At 52.0% G+C, this 23271-nt stretch overlaps 6 protein-coding genes across 6 annotated transcripts; 3 read left to right on the forward strand and 3 right to left on the reverse strand.

The window, feature by feature from the left end:
• Nucleotides 1-435: 435 nt before the first annotated feature.
• CPAR01_06105 (uncharacterized protein) lies at nucleotides 436-942 on the forward strand (the record flags this gene model as incomplete). The annotated part of the gene is made up of 1 exon (XM_060490379.1): nucleotides 436-942. One exon carries the CDS (start codon nucleotides 436-438, stop codon nucleotides 940-942), a length of 507 nt encoding a protein of 168 aa, XP_060351845.1.
• Nucleotides 943-1179: 237 nt separating this feature from the next.
• CPAR01_06106 (autophagy-like protein 18) lies at nucleotides 1180-2807 on the forward strand (the record flags this gene model as incomplete). The annotated part of the gene is made up of 4 exons (XM_060490380.1): nucleotides 1180-1240; nucleotides 1327-1481; nucleotides 1548-2683; nucleotides 2759-2807. 4 exons carry the CDS (start codon nucleotides 1180-1182, stop codon nucleotides 2805-2807), a joined length of 1401 nt encoding a protein of 466 aa, XP_060351846.1.
• Nucleotides 2808-3886: 1079 nt separating this feature from the next.
• CPAR01_06107 (dual specificity phosphatase) lies at nucleotides 3887-6025 on the reverse strand (the record flags this gene model as incomplete). The annotated part of the gene is made up of 2 exons (XM_060490381.1): nucleotides 3887-4194; nucleotides 4255-6025. 2 exons carry the CDS (start codon nucleotides 6023-6025, stop codon nucleotides 3887-3889), a joined length of 2079 nt encoding a protein of 692 aa, XP_060351847.1.
• A 5128-nt stretch (nucleotides 6026-11153) lies between these two features.
• CPAR01_06108 (DDHD domain-containing protein) lies at nucleotides 11154-14273 on the forward strand (the record flags this gene model as incomplete). Its single annotated transcript, XM_060490382.1, has 2 exons — nucleotides 11154-12361; nucleotides 12413-14273. 2 exons carry the CDS (start codon nucleotides 11154-11156, stop codon nucleotides 14271-14273), a joined length of 3069 nt encoding a protein of 1022 aa, XP_060351848.1.
• Nucleotides 14274-14557: 284 nt separating this feature from the next.
• CPAR01_06109 (DNA repair helicase) lies at nucleotides 14558-17431 on the reverse strand (the record flags this gene model as incomplete). The annotated part of the gene is made up of 9 exons (XM_060490383.1): nucleotides 14558-15913; nucleotides 15975-16072; nucleotides 16132-16462; nucleotides 16525-16641; nucleotides 16704-16957; nucleotides 17015-17146; nucleotides 17213-17232; nucleotides 17304-17354; nucleotides 17415-17431. The coding sequence occupies 9 exons, from the start codon at nucleotides 17429-17431 to the stop codon at nucleotides 14558-14560; spliced, it is 2376 nt and encodes a 791-aa protein (XP_060351849.1).
• Nucleotides 17432-19551: 2120 nt separating this feature from the next.
• On the reverse strand, nucleotides 19552-19816 carry CPAR01_06110 (uncharacterized protein; the record flags this gene model as incomplete). The annotated part of the gene is made up of 2 exons (XM_060490384.1): nucleotides 19552-19630; nucleotides 19722-19816. The coding sequence occupies 2 exons, from the start codon at nucleotides 19814-19816 to the stop codon at nucleotides 19552-19554; spliced, it is 174 nt and encodes a 57-aa protein (XP_060351850.1).
• Nucleotides 19817-23271: the final 3455 nt, after the last annotated feature.

Genomic DNA, 23271 nt, shown 5'->3' on the forward strand with positions numbered 1-23271 from the left:
AGGTTCCACAGGGCAAATTGGCCCAATCGGTCACCTGTCGCGGGTTTCCGCCAGCTGCCCAGAGCTTGAGCCACACGCGCCATGTGCCACGAACACACCCAGCCATTTCGGCTGCACGCGGCCCTGCCTCGTTGTGAACACCCAAGGCAATGAGATTCAAGATATCTAGGTATTGCAACCAAAGTACTTTGATTTACGAATGCCTGCGCGAAAGCAGATTTCCATACTTGCTGCGCCAAAGTGAAGTAAAATACTTAAACACATCGTCGTACATTCCATGTTAGGTAGGTAGGTAAGCATACACGGTACGTACGGACACCTACAACCTACCTACCTAGCACCCTGGGTACTTACCTACCTACCTAGTATGGTGCCCTGTCACTTCAGGTCTGTATCCGTCCGCGATGAGCTCTGGGCTACTCAGGCGCTAGGACCATGGGATTACATAGCTTCCCCGCCCCCCCCCCCCCCACCGGATTGACATCGGGGTGCCTCCTCCATTCACGTTGCGTTGTGAGCCGTCCCGCCTGGATCTGCTTCCACAAGCTACCGTACGCCAACATCGACCTTCCTTGCCCGACCTCTCTGACCTTGCTTGACCGCAACGGCATCTTCCTCACCTCAACCTCCTTCTACCGCTGCGCTGCCGCCATCTTGCGCCACCCTCCTCCGACCTTCCAACTGCAGCACTTGATTCCTCGTCATATTCGTCGCCGTCGAACCGAACACCGCCTCATCTTGAGACGACCATCCTTGCGGACTTTTTGGCAGCTGAAAGCCGCCAGCCGTCGCCGAGCCGCTGCTTCCTACTTCGATCCAACAAATAATCCTCTGCCTCTCGAGTACATGCGGAAACATACATCGTCCTCTGTTCACGCCGTCTATCCTCGATTTCTTCTTGGCATACCGTCGACTATCTCGACCTCGGACCGCCGCCACTGAATCTTTTCCTGCTTGCGCCACTGATCCCGACCCCCTACCAGTGTGGGGATTCGACGAGCATCTACCGCGACGTACATAGTATCCCGAATACCTAAATCCGCAAAACCTGCCCAATAGTGTGAACAGTTACATTTGGGTTGCCTGGTCTTCATCGATCGCCGGCGCTGCCCGGGCGTTACAGAACCTGCTGTTCCAGAATCGTCGTCCGCATCTCCACCGTGATCCGAGCAGCGCGCCATGGCGAATACCGCCCTCAACTTTATTACCTTTAATCAGGACCATAGCTGTCTGGCCGTCGGTGAGTTCCCTTGCTGTCTGCTTTTCTGGTTCCATACGGATTTTCCAGATCAAAGTTACTAATTGTTTTGCGTTCCACTTTGCTAGGTACTTCCAAGGGTTTCCGAATCTACCACACCGACCCGTTCTCCAAAATCTTCAGCAGCGATGATGGCAACATTGCTATTATTGAGATGCTATTCTCGACATCTCTTGTCGCCCTGATCCTTTCCCCTCGACACTTGATAATACAAAACACAAAGGTGAGTGCTAACCACTTGCTGGCAATTATTCATGCCGAGTTATGATACTCCTCTGACGATAAATAGAGATCCTCAGTCATCTGCGAACTTACCTTTCCATCAGCCGTGCTCGCCGTGCGTCTCAACCGGAAACGTCTCGCCGTCGTTCTCGAATCCGAAATCTACTTATATGACATTTCTAATATGAGCCTTCTCTTCACGATTCCCACGTCTCCCAACCCAGGCGCAATTTGCGCTCTATCACCTTCTTCAGAGAACTGCTACATTGCGTATCCTTTACCGAAACCTCGGGAGGACTCAGGAGACAAAAGACCAGCCCATGCGCCTCCCCTCTCAACGTACGTTGCACCGACATCGGGAGAGGTTTTGGTATTCGACACACTCACATTGAAGGCTGTGAATGTCATCGAGGCTCATCGTTCACCACTGTGCTGCATCTGCCTCAATAGTGAAGGAACGCTCTTGGCTACAGCAAGCGAGACTGGTACCATTATCCGCGTCTTCTCGGTCCCTGGAGGTCAGAAACTCTACCAGTTCCGCCGGGGAACCTATCCCTCCACTATTTACAGCATGTCTTTCAACCTCAGCTCTACCCTTCTCTGCGTTTCCTCAACTTCCGACACAGTTCACATCTTTCGTCTCGGAGCCCCTCCTCCAGACAACAATTCCGCTGCCGCCTCAGCAGAGACACCTGCTTCACCTCGCCAGGATCGCTGGTCGAGGTCACGCAGCTATGACAGTAACAATGAGTCGCCTGTGGGGAGTGCGGCTGGTTCTCCACGAAGCGACCTGGCGGAACCCGCTGGGCTAGGTAACGGCAGCTCTTCTCATCACCAGCAACATATCAACAGGCGGCAAAGTGGCTCCTTTAGTAGCATGCTCCGGCGCTCGTCGCAGATTATGGGTCGCAGCGTGGCCGGTGTCGTTGGCTCATACTTGCCGCAGACGGTGACAGAGATGTGGGAACCCCTCAGAGACTTTGCGTACATCAAGATTCCAAAGTCTTCTAACGCGCCGACGGGCCAAGCCCGTGGGAACAACAACGGGGGCGGGTCGCAGCCGCTGACTGGCCCGCTTCGAAGTGTCGTGGCCATGAGCAGCAGCAGTCCTCAAGTAATGGTGGTCACTAGTGACGGTGGCTTTTATGTGTACAACATTGATATGGAGCATGGCGGAGAGGGCTACCTGGTCAAACAATTCTCGTAAGTTATCGCACCGTTGTCTCGTCATCGTTATATGCTTGTGGTTCACAACACTAAAACAGATATCTTTGGCAGAGTCATTGATGGCGACGACAAATTGGACGCGTCCTCGTACGGCACATGAAGTGCTGTTGACGTGGCTCGTAATGTGAGATGGTGAATGGAAGTTGGGACTTGTGGGAGTAGAAGATGGGGGCCCCGATTGAGCATTAGGAGGCGTCCGGAAAATTTTCTCTATCTATCTTATCCCACTTCCGTTTATTCTGGTCTGTACCTAAAGGAGGCGGTATGGTCTATGAGGAGGCTACGGCACCTTGCATTCTGGCCGGGGATAATTTGGAGGAACTTGCTTGCCCAGTGGCTGACTGCTACGAAAGAGCGCGCATTTGTTTCCTCGAGTGCCAATTACACATCAAACTAATTGTTATCATGAGTCCCCGAGTACACCTTTGGTCTACGGCACAGGATTGCTTCAGATCATATACTAGACCAGCAGCAGCACCTTCTCGTCATGAAAGCATAACCAAGTAATTTGGAATCAAGTCAAAACAGCAGCTGTTCTGCCAGATATATTTTGTGGCTCCCAACTAGCTTCAGGGCACCATGCATGGTTAAAGAGGAAGTTGGTGACATGTTATTGGGCGTGGATTGTGGCTTGTGGCTTGTGGTCCCCTCTTCATGCCTCCAGTAATATTCCGTGGTCGTTACTGATCGCGAGTACCTGATAACCTGGCGGTCAAATATCCTGTATTATCAAAAGATTGTGTACACGAAGGCTTTAAAGATGCCCCCGCCACCACCCTAAAATAGACAAAGTCAAGCAAACACCAGGCCAGCCGAAGTACAGCTGTCAAAATCATGCGCCGGGCAATCCATTCCAAAGTATCCCCCCCCCCCCCCAAAAAAAAGAAAAGCCACTCCTGCAGGAGACCTTACCATAGCGCCATTCCATCAATCATATATCCGCACATATCATTCCGCATGAAGTTTTACCACTGAGGATACAAACCTAGGTTAACAGCTACCGACTGGACCTTGGGGCCGGTTGCTCAGCTGTCTCTGAAGTATCCAAAACTGGTATCAATGTAATATTAAAGAACGTCCGACGATCCACGTGGGCGAATAAACGAGAGATAGTGTTTCGGAGTCGACGCATGGGAGAAGGATACGCGTCACGCCGCCGAGTCGAGAAAGAAGTCGAGTTTACCTGGCGTAAGGACGGTTCATCAGAGCGATCTCCCTGGCGATTTCGCCCCATTCGAGTTCCCGCTTCACCCTAGATGAGCCCTTTTTCTTCGACTGGTTGAGCTCTTCCCATTTGAGAAGCTCGTACGCGAAACGAAGGTGGGGTTGAATAATGACATTGAGCCTGCGGGCTCGGACGAAGCAATATGCTCGGGGAAATGACAGACTTAACGATCGCATTACTTCGGCGATGCAGATGGTTGCACTACGCGATACTCCAACGCGGCAATGTACCAACGTGGCTGTTCCGTTGCGCCGGCCACGCTCTGAAGTAAAACAAGTAAGCACTGTTCCGACTTTCAAAAGGTCGAGGGTTGCCGACTTACCAATAAAATCGAGGCATCTCTCGAATTCATCCGTCAAAGGATCAATTCCGTTATCCTGCACTCCTTGTACAATGCAGACGTTTTCTGGACCCCACTGCTCCAGCTCGCCTTCCCTCCACATCGAAGTCTCGCCAACACTCAAAATCTGAGTTATCCCCATCGCCCTCAAGAGGTCGGGGTTGTTCGCGTGACATAGGTTACCGAGGTACATATACTCAAGAACTCTGCTAGGCAATGATCCATCTAGACCGGGAAGCCATGCTGGCTCCTTGATCAGCGATGTGATTTCGCCGAGGCCCTTACCTGAGTGAACGGGCGACTCATGTAGCAACCGGGCCTCGATACAGGTAAGAAGAGCAACGTCAGTAGGATAGGCAAAGAAATTCCGCTTCTTGATGGTATGCAAGTCCAGCCAAGCATCAGGAATGCCCCTGCCAGTGCTGTAGCTGAAGTATGCGATTCCAAGCATGGTAGATTCGGTGTATCCATCGGCACAGTGGATGAGAATTTTTCTCTCTCTCCTGTTGACAGGCGACAGAGCCTGACCGTTCATATCGGTGTCACCATCCCTATCGATATCGGTGCTGTTTGTAGCTGGGAGCGTGCCATGGGCTAAGTGATAAATCCACTTGCAGGTTTCCAAAATGCCATCGGCTTCGGCTTGTGACCATGTAGGTGGTAAGATGCTTCCAGAGGAGGGGAAGTCAATGTAGGGCCTCTGAGCAGGCTCAACGCGAGACTCAGCCAAGGCCCGGAGTGCTGAAGGGTTAAGCCGACCGACATCACTACATTCGATCAAAACATCGAACTGTTGGTCCTCCCCTGAGGAAGGTTCTGGTGTTGGACCGAGCCAAACATTGTGGGATATTTCCGATGCTCTGGTCATGTCATACATCTCCTTCCGCTCTTGGTGGAAAAAGTCGAGGACATTGCCAGTCAAATGGCCCTGAGCGTCGACAGCAACAATCTCCTTGTGGTTGTTCTCAAAGTTGTTGAATGGCGAACAACACATGAACGTATTGTAGTCCGGAACAGAGTGACCCTGAGCTTCGTGCCTCTGTCGCCATCGAAGCTGTGCCGTTGCAATATCGAGGCTCACTTTGCGAACAGCCGTCTCATCCTGACCATAAACAACAATGTCCGAAACCATGGCAGCTTTTGCAGCCTGAATCTGGAAGTTCCTCACACAAAAGCCATCGCGAGGGTCGACATCGAGAAATTCGGGGGCGGCGGCGGCCAGGTTGATGAGCTCCTGTGGGGCTATAGCACCTTTGAGGCGGGCGACGCTCAGATCACCGTCCGCTTTGACGAGCGTGACCCCTCGAACACATGTAGGTGTTTTGCGGAGTGAACGGTGGCGGGCGATGAAAAAAGCCTGCTGGATGTGATTGTGAGGATGGAGACCATGAAACCATGGGAAGACTTGGTTTGGGTCCGGCAAGGGCTGACGAGAGATATAGTCGACAGCGGCAGCCACATCGGCGGGGCCTACGGTATATACGGTGGCCGGGCCCGACTCGAATTTGGAGAACTTGTCGGGGGGGGACAACAACGAAGTCTGCTGAATCAAATCGTCGTCGCGAGGAGGTGATGGAGGAGGAGTATTTGGCTCCTCGGCGGGAACAGGACCTGGAGGACAAACTGGAAGATGCTTGTTTGGTACGGGCACTTGAGCAGTGCCAATGGACTCGAGCGATATGGTTGGGACGGATCCCACCGTCGACGTTGGGCGGTGCGGGGCAATGGGTCTCGGAAGGGCAATCGTCGCCATGCTGAAATATGTATACTGTTCTTTCTGTTTTCTGTTCCTGTCTCCTTCACTTTCTTGCCTTGAACCGGCAGCTATTCGCAATTGAAGCTGTGCACCGGCTGTCTGCGAACAGTCGAGGCTGGGTTGGAAAGACGGTGGAGTTGTAATCAAGGCCTAAACCCACGCGTACAACGGGGCGCGACTCTTGTGCCGAGTTGGTAATGCCTGCAATCCAACCAAACTATGTTAGACGTCGAGTTGGTAACAGACACAACAGATGAATGATAGAGGAGGCCTTCGAATGCTCATGAGATGAGCAGGAGAGAGAAAGATGCTCGAATCGTACGCCTGATTGATCCGAGTCCGAGATATGTTGGAAGGAAGAAGGAAGGAGGATGTTTGTTACCACGACAGGTTGGGGTACTAATTAGACGGGCGTGGGAGCACGGGGGCAGTACAAGGGGGACAGACAGGGTGGAGAGGGCAGAAAGAGAGTACCAGGAGAGGGCTCTCGGGGAGGGAGACAGGAGGGAGAGATGATATCTGGAGGCAGTGAACGGTAAGGTGAGGAAGGCACTCGAACTAACCGCAAATCGGCTGGGCCTTGGATCGACTGGCTGGGGTGATGGGCGATCCTTATCGTGCGTGGCCAAAAAGCAACCAAACAGCAGGGTAGCTCCAGTTCGGCTTAGGTAGAGTGTGGTAGTGTAGCGTGTGTAGGTACGTTCCGGTAGTAGCGAAATGCAGTAGCGCCAGTTCGTGATAAGCTGGAGCGGCAGTGCCTATCGTCTCTCCGCTGTTTGTGAATGATACAAACGGCTCTGTGAACATGAGTCGAGTGTAGGAACTGAGCGTGGGTTGCTCCAATATTGTAGGCCGACGTTGAAGCTGCCAGTACGAGTGAGGACATGGACGAACAATGCTTTCCGAATGAAAGGCGGAGGAAGGTTATTTTGATGATGGCAGGAAGGGGGCGGGCGGCATCATGTCAAGAAAAGGTGTCGGATGATTGGGGAAATAAGAGGAAAGGAGCGAACGCACAGGGGGAAGCGAGGAAACCGTGGGATACCTACTACGTATACTGAAGTAATGAAGGTTTTAGTTGTGTGCTAAGCTCCTTGAAAGGAGTCGTGACACGCCAGGTACAGTGCCGGCGTCACGATGGTGAGAAGCGACCTTCAAACACATCACCCTACCTCACCTTACCACCTTCTCCGTACCTTCAGATATCAGGTAATAAGTGTACCTACATTCTACTGGCATAGTCAGGTAAGGCAAGGTATCTTAGGCTTGTCCAACGTCGAGGAGATGGGCAGACAGCGCTCTCCAACATGCGAGACCAAGCAGACGTCCGCGCCCCGACTCCAAGCCACTTGACCTGGCATCCCATATTGTCGAATCAAGGAGCCCAAAGGATGTGGAGCTCTCATGGATAGAGGAGGGAGGAGGGGGTTGGAGAGGGACATGGGGGGAAGGGGGATCAGTGCCAATGGTGGGCAGCGTTTATTTGGCTTGGAGCACGGCCGCAGAGGGCTTTAGCAGTGCAAGTTAGCGCTAATGGTCGCGATACCCAAGGTATACATAATACGGAGTATGGGAGGGTGCCTTCATTGCCTAGGTAATCATGTCTTGTGACCGTCACGCAGGATTTCTCTTGATGCTACTGAGGTGCGTGGGCTGATTGCTCACTATCGTGTTGTTCAATATTTCTTTGACTGCTGGCTGTCATCAAAGAAGGAAGCTACCAAGCTGGCAATCATTGAGTCTTCCATTCGAGATACCCAGGCGTGCTGCTAGGGAAGGTCTAGCGAGGCGCGATAGTGGACCCCGGGTTTGTTTTACCCCTCACCTCGGCTTCTAAGGAACGATATCCAACCAAACCGTGCTAAGGTAGCGTATCCGTACGGATAGACATGTCTTTTGTCGATCTGGTCTGGGCCTCCGAGTCGTCCAATTCTCAATTGATTGAGGCAAAGATTGATTCTGTCAGGCGACAGAAGGAACACAGAGGTTTCCGTAGCGTACATCAGAAATGGATGACAACGGAAGACTCGGGGTCGAATGCAGCCGGGACCATCGCCTGTGTTGACAATTGGACCCATCGTCTGGTGCTCGGTCAAGGTATCGACGACAGTACGGAGTATTGTGAATTCAGATAGCATTGGTTTACACCAGCATCTTAGCAACTCGGGTAGGAAATGACGGCACTATACCAAGTGCCTACTTGTTTGTACAAAGAGAAATACTACTTACTGTTCGAAGGGAGGCAGTGTGAGAGGTGGTAAAGTGGTGAACCAAACGTTCAAAGGGTCGAGACAGCAAGACCCAGCCCCGGGGCCCCTTGGCTAGACCCAGGAAATCGGGGGTGGGGACGAGCGGGGGTGTCACATTCCAAGTGGGGAAGAAGCAAGGCGCTACTGTACGGCTGCTGCATCCAGTGGCATCCATGTGGTCGTAGCGCCAGTCTCAGCCATTGAGGGTGGACGGATTGAGTGCCATCACCGCACCGCTGCACCGCACCCGCCATACATCAAACAGACACGGTGAGACTCAGAGCATGCCATCGAGAACCACGATGAGATGACTCGATTGCCTTTACCTCTCCCTTTTTCCTTTGCTCAGTTTCCCAGTCTCTCAGTTTTGATGCCTGCGTGCATTCACAATTTGCCGCGATATAATCATTGTACCGCCTGATAGTACTTACGAATAGAAGATGTAGTGAAATGGGTACCTATGTAGATAGTCATACACAGTGGTCCTTGAGGTATGGGAGATACTTCTAGTACTGACTGACGTAAGGCAATGTACGATTAGATACCAGATAATGTGATTGAACGGTACCTTAGGTAGGTGGGCATGGAATTGGGAGTTGGGACTGTTGCGAGTGGTCACGGTTCTTGCGGGATTGCACATTAATGGTTGAAGGCACCGTAGGTAAGGTCGGTACCCTACGTACTGTGTATGCCTATCGTTGATTTCGTTGGCTCAAAGTTGTTTGTATTTCGCGACATCCCTGCCTGTCTGCCCTTTTTGAAACATGTTGAGTGGCGACAAGAGACTCGAGTACCTAGGTATCTGCACCAGAGTTCCTCAAGACTAATGCTCTTGATCAGAGACGGAATGAGAGGGAGATCTCGCGCCCAAGGAAACTTCTACCGACGTCTTGAACTGCTTTACCAACTTATCTACTGAACACTTCATGTGCGACCTGGCACCACACACCAGTTCAGTCCAACTCAACGGCACGTTGCTACCTATGGTCGTCTCATTCCGTCTCCACTGGCCGGCTCATCCGCGGAGCCAGGGCCATACCTATTTCAGCCGGTTGCATTCGACCCTTTCGTGTGTCTCCAATTCTTCCTGGAAATCACCAAGTGCTAACTCTTCCCTGCCACCTACCTGTGAGTACGGAGAAACACCAAGCCACGCATACTTATCATGTGCAGATAGCCGTGGACGAATATTCCTTTGTGACAACTGGTAGAGGACACATACATGCCGGCATCTTTAATTCGGCTGAAGCTCAACGTCAGATGTAAGGGCCAGACTAGATGCGATGAAATGGATGAAACCGTGGCAGAACATCTCCCTGACTGCTGGTTCCCGGAACGGATGCATGTCTAAGGCAGTGGGCACTACCTGTACGTGGTAGTATACTAGATATTCCCGCCGGGCCCTAGGTTCAGCACGAGAGGGGCTCCACATCATACATGGGTGATTCTTGGATCGTTCTACTTAGCAAGCAGTACCAGGAACGCACCTGTCTATCCATGTGTCCTAGCCGTGGACAATATCTAGCACCACTCTGACATCTTGCTGCAAGACACTAAGCTATCGCCTCTATAGAAAATTCATAATAATAATGATGATAATAATAGAGTACGACTTCTAAATCCCTCCCTCCAAGCGTTTCTAGGTAGCAGACAGTGGTTGCATCAAATTTCCAAAGCCCTCAAACTACCTATGTTCCAGTCCTTGTGCACAGTAGGTTCAGTCAACGCCAACAGAGGACAATGTCGCCATAGCGGATTCCCTACCCTACGAGCTTCGGTGGACAGCGTCAGCAGCGAGATCGAAAGCCTTCAGCGCCAATAACAAAATCCCCAAGATCGATGCCGGGCAGCTACTTGGGTATTTTCCCACTTTTGTCACAGAAGCACTTATTTTGGAGCACCCGTCGCGGGGGTGGGCCTGAAGTCCCCACTATCTTAGGGACCTCACGTTAAGATGATATCTTAACATGGTTACTGGTACGGATACCTGAAGGCTTAGGTAGGTAGGTAGACCGATCCCTCCATGCCTCATGTGGCTGGTGCCACTAAAGCTCAATTGATGCTGACCTAAGGCAGGCCAGTCTTCCCTAGACGAGAAGCATCAACCATCTTACGTCATTGAGACGCATGAGAGCAAAACACTTGCGGAACGGAGCACATGCTTTCGGCCTTTCGCCTTACCGTTTACTGTCCTGTTCCTTAGGTAAGGCGAAAGGCAAGTCAATCTAAGGCAACACTGCGCACGCCCAGAGTATTACGCACCACTCCTGCTGGTTCCTGAGCTAACATCCACAAGTTGTCAAGGACCTAGATTAAAATCGATATCCTACAGATACTGAGGCGCGAAATCGAAGCGGCAACTCCCACCCAGCCCTGGAGCTTCATCAACAGCATCTCTACTTCCCTCCTCATGCTGTGGACTTCGAGCGGAAGCTGGGTCTAAGGTACGCATCAGCCCTCTTGAGTCCTTCTTGGCCTCTGCGCTGGTAGCCTTGGTAAGCCTTCTACTGCATCGCGTCAGTGATTGCGGTACGCACTTGTCGATCCCGCTTGAAAGATAACTAACGCGTCTTCTTTACTACCTAAAGTCTGCCTCTACCAAACCACGCCTCTACTCCTTGGCGATCGCGAAATTCATAGAACCCTGCTCCAGCCATGCTCAAGTCCACGTCGCTCCGCAGGCTCACCGACAGCCACCCGTGATACTTCAACCAACCACGCCTTTGACCACGACGCTTGACCTTCGTCACTTGTCTCCGATCTGCGTGTGATCTCTCCGTTCACTGGCCTCTGTGACGCATTCAGAAACCTCACATCATCGAACTTGACGAACTTAGCATAGTAAGCCCGACCTCGAATGATAACAGCGGAACAAAATGGACTCTTCAGAACAAAACCATACGTACGGCCTCAAGTGCCGCCTTGCCCCGGTGTCCCAGCCATCAACTGGGGGCGTCGACGATGGCATCCCAGCGGTGGCTGCACAGTTTTTCTATTCTTCAATACTACCCATAGACGACCCTTTGTCTCCTGGGACAAGCGCTGGCGTGTCCGACGCCCGAACTGCTCGTGGCCCGATTCGTCCATTCTCCCTCGGTGACAATAATGCCCTCGAAAAGGCATGGCTTAGCTTTTTGTCCAACGATGATATTCAAGCTCACGAGCAGCTAGTTCGAGACAGGAAACTGAGTCCCAATACTGAGAAAGCCAACGCGCATAAACTGGGCCTCTTAGCGCGACACTTAGCTATCAAGCACCTCCAGAAGCATGGTGGCATCATTCAAACATCGACCACGGCCGGCGAAGCTTCGGATCTTCTTCCAGACACCCCGATATCTACATGTTGCCCGGAGTTATTCATTGATGTCTCTACCGAGCTCCAGAATACCTTTTGTGCGCTGGCCAGGAAACATCACCCTTCGCTCGGCCAGGAGAGAGTCGTGCAAGAAGTCATGATGGAACTCAGGGGTCTCGTAGCATCGAGCGAGACGCGCCCCCAGTTCGGGAGTGTCTCTTCTTCCCGGCCACGAGCGGACTCGGCTCGTTCGCGGCAAATGGAGATTGTCAGCTCATTCAGCCCTCGGCAAGAAGCTGCGAGCGAATTGCAGAGAATGGGAAGAGAGGTTGGCAACACGGGGTTGGAGTCTGGGTCGAGGACTAGATCTGATTCCCGGACAAGCGAGCAAACATCTCGGCCCTCCACGCCGGGTTTGGGCACTTCGTTCCGGCAGCATGCTGCCGACGATGGTATCTCTGGCAAACCGTTTGTGCGTGCTGGGCTTCGGCAGCGACCCCAAGATTCGCTGGCGACGTCGTTCCCTCCTTCGGAACAGTCGAAATCGAATGATGTCGAAAATCAAGATCCAAGGCGTTCGTTCACTATGCCAGAGCCGCCCAGAACCAGATCGAACACCTCGCAAGCTAAAATTGTCAGCGATGAAAGTTACAGAAGAGAAGCTATTGACGTTGTTGTCGGCATCTCGCGGTTGCATATGGTGTCCATCCCGGCTCTACAAATGAAGCCCATTTACTGGTCCCCTGTGAACGACATTGCAATGGTCCTACGTGCCACCTGGTTCTACAGGTTCGTTGTTCTAATTGCTCAAATGTGTTCGAGGCTCTAACAAATAGATAGAGATACGATGCTACCAATACCCCCAGCTGTAGCGAATCAACTAGAGGCTGGCTACCGAGAGCTCAAGCCTCACACCGAGACGTGGAATGATGAGCTCCGTTGCGCCGTTGATGTAGGGCCTCTTGGCGAGGAAAAAGTCTCACATCGATTATGGCCAGAGAACGTAAGTCAACCTAGCAACGGAGACAAGGAGCCAGTTTCGGATACTCGTATCTCATCAGATCCGTTCTGTGCCGCAAGCTGCTTTCGTGGGGAGGCGGCAGCAGAGGGTGCCATCGATCCAAACCTGAAGACTGCCTCGGCTACGCAACAGCATCGAAGTTACGCAACTTATCATGTCATCTATAAAGATGCTTCCAAGGCCTTTCTCCTCAAACCTAGTCTCAAGCCATCTGCCTACTACGGCAGGAGACCTGTTGCGAAGATTATGAAGGGGATGACCGTCGGCATTCCAGTTGTACGTGGCTTTGATCGTGCGGTGTGGGAGCGTACACATGACAAAAACCGGCCTCGAGAAGCCACCAAGCAGCCAGCTTCTTCCGCCAGCAACACGACCGAGGCAGTCGGACAAGACGTCTGCGCGGCCTGCAAGGCTGAAAAAGAGCGCGGCCAAGTTACCGACCTTGTGTTGGTGGTTCACGGAATCGGCCAAAAGTTTGCGGAACGAGTCGAAAGCTTCCACTTCACCCACGCTATCAACGCTTTTCGGCGTGATGTTAACACGGAGTTGGCGAACCCAATTGTCAAGGGGGTGTTAAGAGATGGCCAGAATGGTATCATGGTACTTCCCATCAACTGGCGGCATACACTCTCGTTCGAGGAAGGCGGCCCAATGACAGAGGAAGACAAAGCACAACACGTGCCAGACGGGTTCAGTCTTAAAGATATCGAGCCTGGCAGTATTCCCGCAGTTAGGAGCATGATATCGGATGTCATGTTCGACATACCCTTCTATTTATCTCACCACAAGGGCAAGATGATCAACGCGCTGGTGACAGAGGCCAATCGTGTGTATCGCCTCTGGTGCCGCAACAACCCCGGATTCGCAGATAGAGGGCGCACTCACCTCATCGGTCATTCTCTGGGTAGCGCCATGGCTATTGAAATTCTTTCTCGACAACCCGCACGTGTTCCGCAATTAGACCTCTCGACAAGAATGCCGAAGCCCGACTTCTTTGAGTTCGACACGAAGAACTTATTCTTGGTTGGAAGCCCCGCTGGTTTCTTCCTGCTCTTGGAACGAGGCATGCTTCAACCTCGGCGCGGTAGGGTGAAGCCTGGAGCTGATCCCGCCGACGTTAATGCGCCAGAAGTCACGGGCGAGGCCGGGCGATACGGTTGCATTGCCGTAGATAACATCTATAATGTACTGGCCAAGGAGGATCCCATCGCTTACCTCCTGAATGGTACCATCGATCCGGTGTATGCAACCAGCCTGAGAACAGCACATGTCCCGTCAAGCGCCACCTCCCTTATCAGATACGTTGGCAATGCAGTGAAAAGTCTTGTGCCTGGCGCAGCACCTACGCCAGCCACCATGGCCCCTCCTCCGGCCCCAAAGCCAAACTTTGCGCGCTTGCCTTCGCAGCTCGAGCTTGAGGTTCACGACTTCACGCGAGAGGAGATTGCTGAGCGAAAGGCTTATCTCCTTAATGACAATGGCCAGATCGACTACTACCTCAGGTTCGGCGGCGGGCCACTGGAGATCCAGTACCTCAACATGCTGAGCGCGCATACTTGCTACTGGACGAGTCAGGACTTCATTCGCATGTTGTGCATGGAAGTGGGCAGGAAACCTGGCAGAGAGAACACGATACCTGCCATGAGAGCTCAGAAGGCGGCTAAGAGGCCGCTTGGGTGATAGACAGCTCAGACCGTCCTTCTTAGATAGCTTTACGTACATAGGTCACGGTTTTAAATTACGCTTGGTGTGATAGAGAGGCATGGAGTTTCCTGAAATGTTAAGACAATGTAAAGAATCTTTACGTTCTTATATACAGGTGTCATTTTGTTTGAGTTTTTACCCCGTTCTCAGATTTCTGTATCCTCGTCCACACCGTCTCAGCGAAAGTGACGAATCTCTACCACCTCGAGCCTTGCACCTTAGTTGCTGGGTCGACGATCCTCTGGCATAATATAATGCCCTCAAAACCCGTCGTCAATCTCCATCAAGTCGTGGTCGAGGTCATCATCCAAGCCATACTCGTCACCTCCGTCGGCGCCGTAGCCGTCCCTACCAGCACCAACCTCTTCGAGCTCCTGAATTCGCTCCAAGTCCATTTTCTCCTTGTGCCTCATTAAGTCCTCGTAATTCCAGGTGCTCACACCTTCCTGATCTTTTGCTCGGAACGGCTGGGCCATTTGTTTGAGGAAACGCCGGGCGCTGCTGACGGCCATGTCCGTGCTGACGTTTGTGTCGGCATCGAGCAGGCCCTGATTGATCCATTTGGGCAGCTGTGTCCGCTTCTTCTGGAATCTGCGGTCCGCGAGGACCATGATGCCGTAATCGTCCTTACCTCTCAAGACTCGACCGAGACACTGCGCGGCGTGGCGCATAGCGTCGAAGGACAGGAAGTCGTTCTCGCGGATGCGATACGTTTCTCGCAGGAACTCGAGACGGGCCTTGAGGATGCGGGACTCGGTGTACTGGAACGGCACGCCTATGCACAACACGGTCCGACCGTATTGGTGATCGAAATCGATGCCCTCCGAGACCTTGCCACGGGCGACACAGAGTAGTACGGCGCCGCGGCCATTGCAGCAGGCTGTCCTGTACGTCTCTAGCGCGAGCGACGTCTCTTGTGCATCTGGTGTCTCAACCAGAATCAGCTTGTACTTCCAGACTTCTTCGAGAATATTCATGCCCTGCCACATGCTGATGATGGACTCCATGTACAAGTAGGAGGGGAAGAAAACGACCATGCCGTCTGGCGTGATTTTGGCAAACTCGGTTAGGAGAGTGCCGTAATTACGGACGACACTCGGCTCGTTCCGGACCTGAAAACTGGTCGAGATGGAAGATTGGTCGCTTCCACGAGTCACGATCATTGGCAGGAACGATCTTCTGGCCAAGGTCATGCTGTAGGACTCCTGCACAACGGTTGAGAACCCCAGCATCTTTGGATACATTTCAAGTGGAGAAATTGTTCCTGACGTGATGATGACGGAGCTGAATCTGTCAAAGACGGGCTTGATTGCGATGGCGGCGTCGAGACACGTGAAGTGCAGGACAGGGTTGGGTACCTCTGCCGTTTCTGACTCGAAAGGCTCGAGAATGAGCAGGAAACCCTTCTCATACGTCGCCACAAGCGTTGCGAATGTAGCAACTTCCTGCAGGGGTTGATAGTCCTCAATATTGGTAAGCTCAAGGGTCCGCACAAGTGACGTCAATCTCTCGGCGCAGAATCTAAGTGGCTTCTTTTCGATGAATGTGTATTCCCTGAGATGGGCGAGGAAAGACGGGGGTGTTTCCGATATCGTATGCCTGACCTTCATCCTAGTCTGGCGAAAGAAAGTTCAGCAACTGCATGCTTGACACAGTCCTTGTGTGTAGCTAACATACCTTGAGATACTCGATGAATCTCTTTAGGAAGGACACAAAGTGTTCCGCTCTCCTGATGTTACCCGGAACCGCTTCCTTGAGCAGATCATCGGGAAGTGCTATGAATACATCAGTCCACATTCAGCCAGCGGGTGAGCTAGCGGGTGGTATTGCCTACCTGGATTCGCCATGAACGCATCTTCTTGCCGTGCTTCATCTGCGCCACGAAGTCCTTCGACCAGTTTCTGGTATTCGTTTTGTAATTGCTCTTGGTCGGTATCCCTCATTTCCGTAATCCTCCGTTCCAAGTTCTGCGCGCCCCTTGTGGCTTTCCGTAGAGAGTCTTCTGTGATGTCTGTGCTGAGAGATTCAATGCAGACGTTGTCGATATTGTGAGCCTCGTCAAAAACCACGATGCAGTCTTTTGAGAGCTCCCTTGATACCCTCTCGGCGATTTTGGGATCAAGTAGATAGTGGTACGAGTAGATGATAACGTTGCAAAATTGCATCTATTCGAAGTCAGTGGCACTGTACCAAACAAAGCCTTGTCTCCAGCGATTGGCTCTTTTACCATGCGTCTTGCGGTGAAGTACGGACATTGCTTGTGTTGCTCGCCGTACTTCAAGAGGCCCTCAAACGTCCAAACTCCGTTTGGAATCAGGTTGTGCGGCTCAAGCAGGTCCAAGTTCTGCCACAAGTCAGCAACATGTTAGATACAAGGGAGATAAAAGGACTGTAGCCGAGACGTACATCATGGTAGACACAAACGTCGACGTTCTCGCCGCGGTCTTTTTTCTCCTTGACAAAGCCTGCTGTCAAGCTTCGACAGCGTGCGTCGACGACGGAACCACTCTTCTCCTGTTTTACAGAGGGGTGAAGGCATAGGTTCTTTCGGCTTGTCAAGCCTAGGCCACGGAACTCTTCCTCCTCCCCAAGCTCTTGTGCTCGATACTTCATGAGAGCCTTGAGCTCGGCCAGAGCCTTTTCGATCTCAGACATTGTACCTGTAAACCTTTAGTTGCGGATCAGACGCGTATAAATGCAGACGATATGATCCTTACGAGAGCAATAGATTAGCTTTCGGTGCTCGGGGTTGTGTTGCTGGTAAGCGACGATGAGCGAGAGCAGCGAAACCGTCTTTCCTGTCCCTGAAGGCATCTCCAGTACGCAGTGCCCCCCTGCGTCCAGGGTCTCTGTGAGTTGGGGTAGCACGTCAGCGACATCGTTCGTCGTTCAATCCCGTTCGGACTATTGCTCACTTTTGAGATCACACATGTATCTGGAGCCAACATCAGCATTTGGTCAGCGTTATACTTGGCCTGAGAGCAGCTCGCACGGGGCCTAACTCACGCATATTGCTCAGGGTAGATCGAAGGATATGGGAAAAGGACCGGCAATTCGCTATGGGCTCCATGTTAGTTGCGACGCGGGATTCTTTTGCAATCGCGGACTGTAACTGACTCGATGAAGAACTTCATCTTGAGACGGCAAGAGTGCCGCAGCTAGCGACACAGTCAAGTTGATCGTTCAATGTGAGTGCAAAGAGAGGCAGGAGCGATTCTGAATAATGAGAGAAGGTCGTGATGGTCAAGGATGTGTGTTGAGGGATTGAGACTGATTAATGGGGAGGTGGAGTGGATTGAGGAGGAAATGGACCAGGTGGACGAGTAAAGCGGGAGCGCGGTCACGGGCGCCAGATTCCGAAGCAGATCTCATCAGACTAGTGCAATCTTGTGCTACAGAAGTGGCTCTATGGCTAGAGTTGTTCCAGAGGTAGTGGAGATCGAGATCGAGGTTGGGGCCGAGGTCGAGGTTGAGAAGAAGTTTGTGGTTACAGTCGAGACTAAGTCGTCAAGTGCGAAGCTCAATGGCCATCTTCTGCCGTGCCGAAAAGTTGTCTCGATGAGTGACGTGAGGCGGGCCCAGCGAACCTGAGGGATCGATCCCGACAGGCTACAGCTTCCCAGTCTTTGATGCCAAACAGTCGCGGCCTCACGTGATGACGGAGCTTATGTCATCCAACGCTGGTCATCATCTTGTTCCGGGTTGGCTGGTGCTTCGCTGAGGTGCTTGTCACTTCAGGTTCAGCGCCTGCGCCATAAGGTAGTCCGCTGAAGAGTCGCGTTAGCACCTTTCTGCCACTTTTTGTCTCTGTCAATCATCATTTGATCCCTGTTTTGTTTGGTTCGTATCAGGATTCCAACCGATTCGTGTACTCGCGCTCTTTCGCGCAGAGACGTCAAACGCGATGCTGGTTATTCGTACTACTCACAGCACCGGCCACTCCTTTCGTGATTCAGCAAGAGGTGACTTCTCGGTAGTGGTTTCATCACGCCCACCTAGCGTTCGAATACTCAAGGTAGATTGTCTTTGACGGGATGGCTGACGGATCCGTCGGGAAGGCGGAGAATTGTTCTTGGCTACCCGCCCGGCACAGCATAAGGCTGAGGGGAATCGAACACACCCTGCGTATCTGCGCGGCACATTCTCACTGTGAAGGACGAGGTGGGATGCCACGACAATGGGGGCTCAGGGCATGTCAGACAACTTTCTGCGGTCGAGTGACGTGTACCCAAAGGGTGATGCAAAGCTTACCACCCATATGTACATTCGGTGTATTATGCAGCCAGAGGCATACGAAACCTACAGCTTGGTGTGAACCAATACTGAGACGGCAGGAGGTTTTTATGACCACCTGAGTGTCACGAAGCTGCCCAGCTGTTATGAAAGTATTACATGTGTTTTTTAATTCTGCCTCTGCTGGCTGCTCGGGCGATTCTCGATATCGTTTACACGGTATTGATACACAGTACCAAGGTATACTCTCACTGTGTCGACAGACTATGAAAGTATTATATTTGCTGGATATATTTTCAGTGGTCTCCCATATAGTTAGTGTCCAGTCTCGCAAGTTCAGGTTCTGTGGCATGGCTATGTGCCTGAGCGAGACTTCCTTTTCAGCATGCGGAAGAACTTACTAGCACAGGAGGAGCGCCTACCTTTAACACGCTCATTCATGGAAAGGACTTCAACATAAAAATATAGAGGAATACAGCTCATGAACGTTTCTCAAGACGTCAGGACATACCGAACATGGTCTCAGCCCGAACTGTTCCTTGGATGCTCAAGGGCACCGGTGTCTTTGCCACAAAACCCGATAAAACATGACCTTGCTTTCATGGTAAACTCGTCGTCAGGGCTGTGTATTCACCTTGGCCTGTACGTAGCTTCGCATCTCATCAAGTCTTGCTTTTTGCTGTGAGCCGAGTTGAGATTACATCCACTATTACACCTATTACACCGTGCCCCACACGAGGAAGCGCGGTTCGAGCTCCCATGGACTACAAGGCAGAGCTTGGTGATGCACTCAATTGGGGGAAAATCTAGCGCATTTATCGGCCACTCGCCTAGGCCGGCCAATGACTTGGCAGCGCATGGCTTGGCTCGCTGGTGTCTTCGCGGTATGCATCCGCTCGCTGACAACCTGAGGGCGGCCGTTGTAGGTACATGTAGGTGGTCACGATGATCTCTTCGCAGTGAAGTGAGATTTCCATGCCATTGGACGCAATCTCTTGACCGAGTCACAGTCAGCACTTAATCAGACGGCACTCCGGATCCTTTGGCAGCACGGATGCTTGCGCGAAGGAGCGCAGATACAGCTTTCCGATTTAGGCGGCATGTTGAAGGGTGGGAAATTCAGCTAAAGCTCGCACTGCTCGGAAGTGAGGTAGAATGCCTGTTCACCAAAGTTCCCTATCAAGCACCCACCTGGTTGCTCTGCTTACGCCCGGCTGCGGTCTCGCTTCTGGGGACCCTTGCTTCAGGTTTGCAGAAGCCAGACTGAACGCAAGGATGCTGCTCATTCGGTGTCCACCTCGCAGTAGCGTACTGTCTACGGTAACATGGTAGGAAGTTGGAGGTCTGGGAGTTGGGAGATCGCAAGGTCTCGTAGGGTCAGTTTAATTTGGAATCAGCAGTCCTTACGTAGTCTGGGCAGATGTGCCGACGTGGTGTGTTCTATACATGGCCAGATGCGCAAGACAAGATTATCGAGATCCTTCAAACCACAAAAACGATGCGAAGAAATGAAGGGAACAGTCGAGGAGAGCATAAGGACTGGCAGACCAGGTATCACAAACTATTCGGTACTCCGATAACCGTGTGGCTAATTATCATGTCCTAGAGTTACAGCAGTTTGACAGTGGATCAGACTGAATACAAGAGCCAAGGTCAAAGATTCGGACCGCGGCCAGATATTTCGGGGATACCGGTGCCAATATGGGGATATGAGAAGGAGAGAAAAGAGAGTTGGTCGATGGAGGATGCCGTTGGCTTTGTCTTGACGGCTTCCATCCCACCCACAGAAAAGTACCTTGCAGAGCCTGAAGAGAGAACCTGGTATTACTACCTACGTACGTAGTGTCTGTAGTCTGTCGGCGGCCGAGGGACGTGCTCCATCCCCCCCTGACATTGAAAGCCTTACGGAGTTCCACACGGTACCTCAAAGTACCTAGGAAAGCACGACAGGCACAACCAGCCTCGCGGTGACCAGACATACATGCACCTGACTTGGATGGCACACACCTGCCTTGATTTGGAACTTGACCTTACTTTGATGGATCTTTTCTGCGTTGCCTCTATGTACCTTACAGAAGGTACGGATACCCTACGCCATGCCCTTTGGCAGCTGCCACGAGCAAATCTGGATGGAGAAGAGGTATAAAAGGCGGGAGGAAAGGCAGGGTTGGATAGATTTCCCCAGGGGCAGGCACCGCCTACCGGGCAGACTGACGCTACTCGTGGATCTTAACAGATGTAATTCTGCTATACCTTAACAAAGTGACCGACCCGAAGGCCTCATACATGGTAGGTGGGTGAAAACGTACCACGATGCCGGATCAACTCGATTTCAACTATCTAATAGAGTTAAGCATTTACTGTAGGTGTAGAATGCCAGTTCATTAATGAACTCTTGCTCTGCCAGGCTTGAAGGTCCATAGACATGGCAGAAATTTCTTCATGCAGCCGTATCCCTCACTCGCGATGTCTCCAATAATACTCACGTCTGCAGCGATCACCAAGATGAATCATTGCCAGCCTTAAAGACTCATAACTCAATACCGTGCAAAGCAGCCATAGACTCACGGAGCATGAGGGTGACATATTGGGCTGCCTCATAGCGGACCCGAAACCCATTGCGAATATCTTCACATCGACTGTAGTAGGTGAATTCGAACCCGCCCACGGACGATTAGACTCCACACTTTGCCCGAAGAAGCCAGGGGTATTCGATAAGGTGCGCGCATTAGATTATTTGCTGATTCCTTCGAGGCTATCGAATTAAGGCATCGTACATTGTTAGATAGAGAGTTGTCGCATCCGTATTGCTGACGATGCCATAGAAATCAGACCCTCTAGGGACAGGGCCCAACACCATGGCGATTGAGGACCCAACTGCTCCTGAATTCCTAGTCCTGACAAGAATACTTGGCATGGCGATTGGCAGCAGGCATTCCAACCCCAGCGTTGACGCCATGCAAACGGGCGCGAAGGCGCGCATGGCGACCTATGGGAAAACGGGAGGAACAGGGTAATGAGGCGCCTGGGGCCGAGGGGGCGCAAGGAGCAACGCTAACCTTGGAAGTCAGAAAGCGAGTGAGGTGAGAGTATCCGCTGGTGAAAGAGCACGGCTTGCCGGCTCATGGAGTTTCGTTCTGATGCATTCTCTAATTGGACATAATAGATGATGATTTCTTGGAAGCGGCAACGCTGACCCGTTTGCGAAGTAGTGTGCCAAAGTGCCTGCTCTGTCTTCGAATATGTGCAGCCATGAAGTTGACATTTGATGGCGCCGATGAGCGCCACCCCGATCCTTCTCTTAAAGGTTATTTCATGGGCCCGTTATTTGCAGCTTCGCGAAGGCGGGAAGAGAATTCAAATCAGCGCCTCAGGTACGGATACCTAGTCGTTGTGCGGTACCTGGCCTACACTTGCTTTACTCCCATTCCCCCTCTTTCCTCTCTCTCCCTCTCTTCCAGGGGGTTTTTTTTTTTTTGGCCTCCAACACCAAACAAGGTACTCATCTTGCGGACGGCTGGGATGTTCCAACTTACAGATAGGGTACCATTAGGCTGCTCGCCCTGCAAAGGCGTCGAGGAACGGGCGGGGAGTTCAGAGGCTTGTACCTGGCCTCGCCCTAGGTACGGACTGCGGATACCCTTGATAGTATTCTTCTGAATATCAGACCCAACGCAGGCGCGGGCGCCAACGCCACGGTGGAGAACGGGTGGGTGCAACGGCTGCAGACCTACCTAGAGCGAGACCTGCCCCAGCGAACCGCGATGTATCGATACCTGGAAAAAGTTGAGGGAAGGAATCTAAGACGGATGGGGGTAAGAGGCAGCTGGTCTACGGATACCTTCATTCAAGTACGAAAACACGAGCATGTAATACCTATAGCGGTTTTCATTCCACCCCAACTCCTTCTTTATGCCGCGATCTAAGTTATCTCAGAGCAAAAGGATATTGGGGATTGAATGTCCAGAGCAGATTTGCATTAATATGTTGGCCGTTGGTTTATTATTACCTTGCCTTGACACACTTCGCACTCCGTAGGCATGTCGAACTTCCAACGCTGGAAGGCGAAGCAATGCTTCAAAGTACTTTAAGTATCTGAAGTCGCTATGTACCGGGTGGTACTTAGGACAATGGCTGGGAAGGAACGAAAAGGTGAGTTACCTGATGCTAAAGTACCTCACTTAGCTCGCCCGACGGCTCCACCACGGCCGATGTGGCTCAATCGATCGTTGGAGTATCCACTTTTACGCACGGGCTCCATCCGGTCTAGGTCAATGTCCCCGGCGAGTCTTTAATTAAACGGTTGGTTCAGACAGTTCCAACAACCAACGACAAACGGCGACAAGTTTTTCTCTCTCTCATCGTCTTGCTTTCGTTGTCCATGGTCGACCAACAACCCGAGGGCTGTGTGCTTGTTTGTGGGCGTGTCCGTGTGTCTCGAGTGTGAGAGACATCCAAGTGGGCTTGCTCCTCGCTCGCATCCTGTACCCGACCTGAGGTAAGGTAGGTCTCTGAAGAAGACGCAGGACGCCCATTTCGCGTGAGAATTCAGATAGCCCAGCAAAGAGCACCATGGGAAGAAAAGGAGGAATCATACAGACAAAATCAACACCGAGGGCAGCCAACGTTCCCCAACCCCCACCCCCCTGACTGCATATCAACGCACAAGGTCAAGGCGAAGGACCTGGATATACATACTACTGCGTATCCGTATGCCGTGCATATCCTATTCGTTGAAATC

Source organism: Colletotrichum paranaense, assembly GCF_030867605.1.
Source record: "Colletotrichum paranaense strain IMI 384185 chromosome Unknown Scaffold_4.1, whole genome shotgun sequence".
NCBI lineage: Eukaryota > Fungi > Ascomycota > Sordariomycetes > Glomerellales > Glomerellaceae > Colletotrichum > Colletotrichum paranaense.